Raw genomic sequence first — 10,497 nt, forward strand, 5'->3', positions numbered from 1 at the left:
CAACAAGAAAAAACAAAAATATTTGTTAGTCCATTTAAAACAAAAAGGTCACTTTCGACACTCAGTTATTCTAGTCTTCTCCATCAGCCAAAAAACAACAACAAAAAATGGATGATGGATACCAGAGGAAAGTTTTTCAGTACAAAAACTGTCAACTTATACCTGGACTTCAATAAGAAGTCCATGAGATGTATACCCATTCTTAAAACATGCATTTTATTTATTGCCTTTATATTGCATCTGCGATCACCAAAAATCCTACTTCTAATGAACTGAGGCAATCTGTGACATAAGTAGTTTTCAATCTGTGCCCAGTTTAATCAGACTGACTGAGTCAGGTTACTTTGAAATTAATCTTAAGGAAGTTCTGTTTTTACTGCAGTTCATGGGAATAATGTTCCCAGACATCATCAAACAGATGCAGTAGCAAGAAGTTTAGTATAAATTTTTGGTAAACTTTACTAGGCCACATGTTCTTCCAAATGTATCCAAAAATATAAAACGTGGTGGAAAATACAGCAGACTCAGTTGATACATTCTCACATTTTAATAACAAATATGAGTTTACTTCCAATATAATTTTCTATGAGAACCCATAAGAATGGTTTAGAAATGAGAGAGTGAACACCTATATTTCAGGGACAAAAAGGCTCTGATTTCATATAATGTTTCTGAAAGCACCCCAAATGTTTCATTTTTAAAGATACCTACATTTTTATCAGTACCTCTTACTAGAGAAAGATTCTTGGTACCGCTGAACATTTGGGGGAAAAAAATGTTGGCTGACATAAAAAGGACTACTTGGAATAATTAAAAAAAAAAAAAAAAAAAAAAAGGAAATCAGGATGGGGAGGGTGACCATAGTGGCTATTAATACATTTCTTTGAAATTAACAATAAACTATAAGCTTCAAGAGAAAAATACATATGTAAACATGGTACAGCCCAACATTTAACGTTAAAATATATCTGGGCTTAAAATGTATTATTACTAAATTAAACCATCCTTTTTTTTCAACTAAACATAAGAAGATAACATTTTAAAGAGCTCACAAAAAACTTGATAGAGCTTTAAATGTAGAGCCCTACCAAAATTATTATCAAGTGGTTTAGTCCTTTTCTATCGTCCATATTCATTTCCAGACCATTTTCATGAAAGAAATAAAATCGGTCTTAAAACAAGATGGCTGCTTCTAAGAAGGAAAAAAAAAAAAAAAAAAACCCGCTGATTTAACTGAAAGCCAAAAACCTAGCCTTTCTAAATCAGGGAACAAAAACTTATATTTTTTTCTACTCTCCAAACATGTATTCACGCATTTCCACATGGACACCTATAGATTACACTGTGCAGTTATTTAAAATTATTAATAGCAATTTTTAAAAAAGGTTTAATTTTTGTGTGCCAATTACATAATTGTCCAAAGCATAAACACAGAGGTATCACATGACCAAAATTCCCACTTATACTTCATAGCAGAATCATGATCATCAGTCATGGAAATCAGGTCACTTGATAAGTAATGATAGGAATAATAGTGATGTATTTTTACATCTCTTAAAGAATGCCATCACAAAATGTCTGGTATCCTGCTATAAACACAACTGTATGGTACTTTTCAAAGTAAATACCCTAGGAACTTAGTTGTTACGAGTCTCTCCTTGAATCGTACTTTGCTGACCTTCCCTGAAGCAAATGGCAGATTAATTCTATGACATACATTATAAATATTAAAAGCATCCTCTTACATTTTGAAATAATTTTTAAATAGATTTTCTTAAAAATCACTCAAAACTATTTTTATTTCTCACTTGAGTGGAAAATAAGACCTGACAGTAACATTTTCTTCCACCTGTCAACTGTCAATTGTATGAAGGATGTTTCTAAAGATGACAAAGGTTTATTTTTCCTTATTGAAAATGATAGAATTCTACCTCAATGAAAGCTGAGGTAACCATCACTGTGGTACACTCTGTCTCTCAGAGTGTCTCTCAGCAACTAGCTAACTTAAGTAGGAGTTTTCACTACCTTAAAATAATGTTTTTATTGAAATCTTTGGCTGTTGGAAAACTATACTCAGAAGCCTCAAAACCAAGAGTTTATATCCACACACATTTCAGATTACAAAATAGTGCACAGATTTCAGTAGTTTACAATGAATCCTTCAAAGGACAACAAGGAGTATAGATTATCAAGGATACTAAGATACAGGGAACTTTTTTTCATTCACAATCAAACTATGCATAATAATTATAGTACCAAAGAACCCCACATTATTACTTCGATATTTTGAACTAAGTGGCTCTCTTGTCTTTGCGCTGCCTTGTTTATGACTGACTAAGTTTGAAGACATAAATGCAGACAAATTTAAGAGGAAATAGATCTTCTAGTCGTGAGTAATATCCCATTCAGAAACACTGGAAGTTCAAATTAATCACAAGAAACTTTTCTACCAAACAGCTCAGGATATAGGTTGAGAAGCAAATGAAAATATAAATCTAATAATATAAATCAGGTCTTTAAAAGAGACAGTAATGTATGGATGTTTAGCTGTCTAAGACCACCATCATAAGACAAATTACTAAAACTGAATATTAACACCTCATTTCTTATACTACTCTTAGAGGTTTTTATACCTGAACATGTAGGTGTTATCCGTCACAAATGATCAAAAGGCATTTTTTTCTCAGTTCGGAAGACTTATCCTGTCTGAATATCCTGGGTAAGTGGTAGGGGCCTTCCTCACTGTACTTAGGGACATACAGTCTTCCTTTTCAACAAGAATATTTCTGATCAAAGCTGCTATTTTAATAGTTTGTATACTGTTTCTGAAAAGAATATTGATAATGTGGAGTCTGTCAACACAGACTGGTTCATTACTAAAAATAAATATAGATTTTAAAATCCTTTTTGCTACTGAAAGTTATTCAGAACAAATGCAAAAATGAAAAGTCTTGAATGGCATCTTTTTAAAAAGCAAATCATTTATATTGGGAAAAAAAAAACACTAAACAATAGATAAATGCTACCCACATATATAATTCTGTTCTTAACATTTCTTATGTTTTGTTCATTTTATATTTTAATGTATTCTCTTTCTCAGAGTTACATTCTTTTAGCATATACTTCTCCCCAGCTTGTGAAGGCCAGGACTCCTGAAGGACTAATTGTATTCATTCATTTTCTTGGCCCAGCATGAAGCTGGTAGCTTGCTTCGTTCATAGCAACAGGGGAGAAAAGAAGGCGCTCATCGTTATCTGTCCCTATCCAACAGGAAATCAGGCCAGTGGACAGAATGCAATGCAATGCCTGTTCAGAAGGCATCTTGCAAGATTAAATGGCAAGAAATCCACAAGGTTAATTTGCCCCCAAACAACTAAGGGCTCCTTCCAAACCTGATCCTCCGCCTTCAAACGTGGAAGCCTCCACAGCTAATGATTATCAGCCAGAACACACGTGGCAACAAGATATTCCTTCGGTGAGCCAATGGTTTAGTTAATACCACTAAAATCAACTAACAGGGAGTAATGAACAACTGAAGGCTCTCTTTGGTTCTTTTAATCACAGGGAGTTTATTGACCTTGGTATCATGCTGGAAATGCCAAACTAGACTGTACAGCCAAGCGTGTCTCAAATAGCACTGATGTTCCAGTCACCTAAAAAACAAAAGACAGTTGACTATCTCTGAAAGCATATTTTGAATATATAACATAATGTATAAAATGGATAGAACAATTGTCTCAATAGTTAATTTTGCTTTCAAACTCTTTTGGAAAAGTGGACAAAAACAAAAAGCATATGTCTTATAATAATTTGTAAAGTAAAAAAAAAAGGGGGGGAGGGAAAGGATTCACTTCAGGTCTCCTACAAATGGGTCAGAGTAAAAACATGTGATATAAATCTCTGTCATACTGCTTCATTTTTATACAGATGTCCACATAAATTCTGATATAAATATAAAAATAATAAAATTACCCAATTATATCTAATAAAGTGATACACTACATTGAAGCTCAGAGTTAATAAAGTTAAAAGATTCTAAGTAATATTTTACTTGAAGAACTTTTATGTTTCTAACATATAAAATAGTATTTAAACATTTAAAATTTTGAAAATAAAGTTAATCCTTTACAAGTTTGGTGATAAAATTCATTCAAAACCAGGATCAACTTTCCATCTTTCCTCAAAACAAAATCTTAGATTTAAATCAAACTGATTTCATTTATGTGTCGGTGGAAAAGGCACAGTGCTGGGACACTGGTCGACATATAATAAAACGTTGATGGCTCAGATTTTAAAAAATAAAACCAGTTTTATTTTGAAAGGCAAAGAAATAGCCGAGGGATTATGATTAGGAAATAAAATGTTACTAGCTCTCTCTACTTAGCTGCATACATATGATCTGTAAGCCAGAAAGGTTTTGGAGTACTGACAGAGAATTCACATCACTTTCACAACTCCAAGATTACATGTTAACAAAACTAAATGGTGTCAATTACCTGCTACTCTAACATGAAATGTTTAATTTACAGGTCCCTACAAGAATTTTAAAAGTCCTAAGAAAACATACGATTAGGTTAAAATTTAGTGTATCCCAGGTGAATTACAGAGATATTTTTTCCCATCAAAGTATAACACTTTAAATTGGTGATACTTAGAACCTAACAGAAGCAAAGCACTAAGTGAGGAGAATCAGTATTCTTAAAGTATGCTGGTATTATTTCACTATTCCATCCATAAATGCCAACCAGTAGGTGACATGTTTAATTATCCTATCATCATTTTGGCAACTGGTCAAAAGAAACCAATAACTTTTCAATATACACACAATATTTAAAAGAATATTCTCATTGGAAGCACCAAACTGTTTATAGCACTCTTCAGATTAAGAGGCATGTTCTTATATGGAGTCATCTCTATCTTTATAAGCGTAGCTGCTACAGGAGAATGTAAATAAAGTTTTATTACTGAAAGTCTCTTTAAAAGTTACTTAAAAGCTTTTTACATTCTTAAAGAAATTAAAGACAAATAGTTATATTCTCCATGATTTGGAATTTCATTACTCAAAGTTACTTAGTACCATGCTGATTCAGAATTCAGCATAACATTAAAAGGATCACTCTATTACTCTCACTATTTAGGTGAAATGTAGACAACTTTCTAGATTTTTAAAATATGGAAGATGCATTTAGGCAAATGTTATCATATATTTCTAACCAGATTGACAGTTCTCAGTGGCTATTTCAGAGATTTGTGCCAATTCAAAACATAAAATTAGTTTTTGGCCCGCCACCCAATAAATACTAGCAACTAAAAAGTTATCAGCATTTGAAAATTGAATATCCCCTTTCCAGAAGCGAATACCTAGGATGATAGATTCTAACAGTAAGACTATCTGATCAAGCACTTTTAATATTTTTTTTCCTCTGTTAATCTAGATCTATGGATGCTTGTGGTAGCAATGGAGTCAATTACGAAAACAATAAACTCAATAAACTCAATAAGCTCAAAACAATAAACTCCTAGGATTACACAAGTTACAATATAAGATATTTAAACCCTGTGATCAAGATGTAATACTTAATTTCTAATTGTATTTAAACATAATTTCAAATTTAAGTCCATTAGTATAAGCTAAAATATATTTACTTCATTTTACCAAAGTATCCCTTATTATCAGCTTAAGTGTCTACCGAACTTTTCTTATCTAAGAAAAAAATATTTTTTAAATGTATGGAAGTTACAATTAAAGTTTTCAGCTTTTTTCCAAAGGATTAAATCTTCTGATCTTATTAGTTTAGCCAATCCTAAAAAAATAGGATTTGTATAAAATCAGAAGGCACGGCATGGTTACTTTCCAAAACGATAACATTATTGAAAATAAATGAAAATAAATGTAAAATGTAAAATGAATTTATAAAATTTAGTAAACCCCTGAAAATTTTCTAAAATGTTTCTTCACTATCTTATGAGATAAACTGTGTTTATTTTAAGTTAGTTATTTTGCACTGGCTCTTTTTAAATTACATCCAAGCTGAATTATCTTAATACATCAAAAAAGACCGATAGGCAGAACCACCATCTTCTTCAACATTTCCGAGGTAAATCTGCCTATCGGTCCCTACTTTTATAATTATGTTATTTTTTAAAATAAGTTTTACTGTGACAACATATGAAGATAAATGTACCCACAAACCCCTAAGAATACTAAAGTTAGACATGAATCTCTTAGGCAGGGGGTACATCATTCTTTCTTTTGAACATTATCAAAATGACAATGATCAAATAAAAAGGAATTTCCACAAGCCTCAAATTAGAATACTGACTTGAGAATACCCTTGGTGTTTTAAAATTCTACAGATTAACTTTGTCTGGGCAGGTTCAAAGCCACCATGGCATCCTGAGCAGAGTTTTCTACAGGCAGGGCAAATCTATTAAAAAACATGACCTGTGACAAAAATCAATGTCCTAATCTCAAACCAAACAACAGTATCAAAAGCATAAAACAGAGATAACCTAAGATAAAATGTCCTCAAACTAACTCAGACTAGCTTGACAGGTTAAGAAGGAGGGGTACGTGGGGGTGCTTCTGATTCCTTCTGTTTTAGCCTAGGATGACTGGAACACCCAAGTATCCAAATAAATTAACACTATGGGGAAAAGATCACACTGTGAAGTTTGGACTGGGAAAGAAGACAACTAAGCACAAAATGCCCCACATTCAACTCACCAATTTCACTGGTGTTTTATTTAATAAGGCGCTGAAGTTTAGAAATATAAATTCTTCTATTTCATATATGCTGTTTAATAAAGCCCAGGGGGGAATAAAACCAACCAACATAATGAGACTTGCTTTTAACACCATCACAACTGGAAAGCTTGCTCTATTTGTCTTGTCAGCTTTAATAAAAGGCATCTCCTCTGGCAGGATGGCTTCTCTTTCTTTTCCTAATAGTGGTAAGTGGCATGTCAAAGAAGAAATAGCTTCCCATCCCACCACCCACCTCCATGAGGCTTTTTTTTTTTTTCTTAACCAAACTTTCAGGGATGTCTCCACTTCTGCCAGGCGGTTTAATTTAGGATTTGGGCTACCTGGGTGTAACTATCTTTCCTGAAGTAGCAGGAGGTGGGGGACTCTCGGCCACCGGTAGACCGCTAATGGGGAAATCTGCCCATCTTCATCTGAGCTGACATTACTTCAAGCGAGGAATCCCTCCCATGTCTGCATAAGGGGGGAAGGCGGGAGGCCGACGGACAAGGCCGCCGGGAGGTAGGAAGAACCGGAGGCGCCAGCCAGCCCCCTCTCCCCATGCGCGCTGGGCGCGCAGCAACCAAAAACTATCCCCTCGACCTCCCGCCTCTCTCCTCCCAACTTCCACTCCAGCCCAAGGGAAAACCTGGGATTTTAGGTGTAACCGATGCTATTTCCGTCTTAGGCAGGCACCGAAACCAGCCCGCACCTGGAAGCTGGCCTCCGTCCCAGAGAGGCAGAGCATTATGGGCCCAGCGAGGCCGACTGCTGCCCACAGGCCGGGGAGAAAGTAGGGCTCGGAGCTGCTCTGGATCCGGAGAGGGTCGCCCGGCACTCAGGACAGCCCTCACCCCTCCCCACTTCTAGAATCCCCGAGCAAGGGACGTCTGCTTGTGGCCAGGGTCCAGCAGGCGCGCTAGGGCGCGCCCGGGCGCCCACCTCTAGCCTCCCGCGTACCCGGCAGGCTTCGGGGATGCCCACAAAACGGTCCCAGGTAATTGCGCGTGTTCCTCCGGCTGCACACCGCCAGGCCGTGGACTAAGAGCCCCCACCTCCCGTCTCCGCCAACTCCAGCAGCTCGCTCCGCACAAATGACGTAACCCGGCATTAGATCAAACTTTCTGGCACCTTGAGCCCATGGGGGGTGAGGAGGTGGGAGAATCCTCTCCACTGCCAGGCGCGCCGGGCCAACAGTGGCCCAGGGGCCAGATGATTGCCTCGCAGTTAAAGAGGAAAATAAAAGCCTAAAGCTTCCGCTCCCCAACCCCCCTCTCATCCCCCAGCCCGTGCACTCTCTGAACACACCGAGAAAGGGAAGAAAAATTAAAAAAAAAAAAAAAAAAAAAGAAAAAGAAAAAGAAAAAACAACTTTAGGGATGTTTGGAAGGTTCTGCCTGCAGTTCCCCTGTGCACCCACGATCCACGCGGGAACTCTTGGTGGCTCGTACCCGAGGCTCCCAGTGCCCAGGCGCTACGCCCGGATCGAGATGCTGGCCGGCTTGCCCCGGTGAGGAAGCGGAGAAGTCTCGACTCCCCAGCTCCCGCCTTTTCCGAGTCTCCCCGCGCTCTGCAGAGGCAGCGGGTCTGGGCAGCCCCGGGGACTCCCAGGGACTCCCGGCGTCTCTGAGGCAGCTTAACAAAGAGAGGCGCGACGGGTGCGCTTCCTGTGGGCTCCTCGAAAGCCATCAGCGCCCGGGCGACGCAGGCTCCGAGAGTGCGCGCCGCCTGCAGCTGGTGCGCGCGGGTCCCCGCCGCCACCGCCGCTCTTCCGCAGGGCGCCGAGGCCCGAGTATCCCCGGCTCTGCGCTCCCCCTATTACCTTACCTGGGGTTGCTGCTGTTCCAGTAGACGGCGTAGCGGTCGGCGACGGCCTTGGAGCCTGGGTCCTGGCTGAACACACACATCCAGAGCACCAGAAACACCAGCGTCAACATCTCCACGTGCAACATCACGCCTGGCCAGCGGCGGAGCCCCCGACAAGCCACTCCGGGGAAAGAGCAGGGATCCGGAGGGAGGGAGGGAAGGGGAGAAAGAGAGCAGGAGCCAAATAAATATGAATAAATAAGAATGAAGAGTGGCGAGAAAAGAAAGAGGCGCACACCAAGCTGGGGAGGGGAAGGAGAACGAGAAGACGGTGGAGGTTGGGGGGAGGGGGGGGAAGGGGTAAAGACAAACTCGCACCCCCAATGGAGGGTTCAGGAGGAAAAAAGGAATCACAAGATGGAGAGAAGCATGCGTGTGTGTGGTGGCGGCGGCGAGGGCGGGGGAAGGGGTGCCAAGCTGTGTCTCAGCGGCGGCGGCAGGCCGGTCACCCCGGGAGAAGGAGGTGCGCGCCGGGCCGGGCGGCGGCACCGCGAGTTGGGGCAGGCGGCGGCGCACGCTGCACAGTCACCGGGAGTTGCGCGCCGCGGCCGCGGGGAGACATACACTGGCCCGCCGGGCCCGGCTCAGTGTCGGCGCCGCGGGCTGCGCACGGCTCCGCCGCCGCCCAGGGCCCTCGCACTGCGCCCCGCTTCGCTCCAAGTTACTTTGGCGGCCGGTGAGAAACTGCAGGAGGAAGGCTCCGTGTGGATGGAGGGCTTCGCGCCTGTGGCCTTGGAGTGTGAGAAACCCCTTCCCCCTCCTTCTGTGTGCCTTAATCGGGAGACCCCTGGATATCTCGGAGGAGTCGTAGGTGCTGCGGGTTCGGGGCGGTGCGCCGAGAAGGGTGGGGATTCGAAGCCACAAACCCAGCCCCGCCGGCGTCCTGGAACTGGGTAAGCGGCAGCTAAGCTGGCGAGGAGCGGTCTTGCCTTGCAAACCTCGAAGAAAAGTTTAGCTCTTCGTGTCTTCCGGCAGGTCCCCCGGCGGAGTCGGACTGCGGCGGCGGGAGACGACACCCCGGGCACTGGCGGAGCCTCGGGGATTTCTCGCGCGTGCTTTTTTTTGGCCGGGTGTGGGTGCACCAGAGTGAATGAAGAGCAGAGGTTGCGAACCAGCCGGCCAGACGGAGCTGGGATGCCCAAGCCTGCAGGACGACGCCAACCCAACTGTTAGGCTGGAGAGCGAGAGGGGAAAACAATCACTTTTAAATGAATCCCTCCAACTCCTGGATGGGCTGATGTCAGTCTCCGATCGCCTTCTGGGAGCAAGACTGAGCCCCCAGACGCCGTGCCAAGAGCCTCGGGTGAGCGCTCAGAAATGTCCCTGCGACTCCGACCGGTCCGGCCCCAAGCCCGACAACTTGTAGAGATGCATCAATCAGTTTGAAATGGGAAAAGAGGAAGAAAAGAGAGAGCGCAGGAGCGAGTGGCACCTCCCTGCTGACTACATCAGAAAACCTTCCCGATCCTCCTGCAGCTGCTCCTCTTTCCCTCCTTGGGCACAGCAGCAACAAGAGGTGAAAACCACCAACCGAATCCTAAAACCTCTACCAGGCGGGAAAATAAACTTGAGTGCAGCAGCAGCAGCAACAGCACGAACAGCCCGGGAGGGATTGAAATGACTGGCGAGAAGTGGAAAGAGGTAAAAGTCAGTTTTGCAAAAGAGAAAAAAAAAAAAAAAAAAGAGAGAGAGAGAGAGAGAGAGAAAATGCTTTATGGGAAAAATCTTCTCGGGCACGCCCCCTCGTTAATGACCTGCGTGTAAAGCCGACAGCAGAGGCGACCCAGCCGCAGCAGCAGAAGCAGCAGCAGCAGCAGCAGCAGCCGCCGCCGCCGCCGCCGCACCGGAGCGCAAGGCCGCGCGCGTGAACGTGGACGTGGGCGGCG

The 10,497-nt window shown here is 42.2% G+C and overlaps 1 protein-coding gene across 1 annotated transcript in view; it reads right to left on the reverse strand.

Annotated features, from left to right (window-relative positions):
• The window catches only part of EFNA5 (ephrin A5), a 274,067-nt gene extending 265,222 nt beyond the window's left edge, over positions 1-8,845 (reverse strand). Inside the window, exon 1 of the mRNA XM_049648608.1 lies at positions 8,573-8,845. Coding sequence (XP_049504565.1) covers positions 8,573-8,697 — 125 coding nt within the window. The 5' untranslated portion in view covers positions 8,698-8,845. The remainder of the gene's footprint in view (positions 1-8,572) is intronic.
• Between the last annotated feature and the right edge of the window lie 1,652 nt (positions 8,846-10,497).

The sequence above is a fragment of the Panthera uncia genome (genome assembly GCF_023721935.1).
Source record: "Panthera uncia isolate 11264 chromosome A1 unlocalized genomic scaffold, Puncia_PCG_1.0 HiC_scaffold_17, whole genome shotgun sequence".
Taxonomy (NCBI): Eukaryota; Metazoa; Chordata; class Mammalia; order Carnivora; family Felidae; genus Panthera; species Panthera uncia.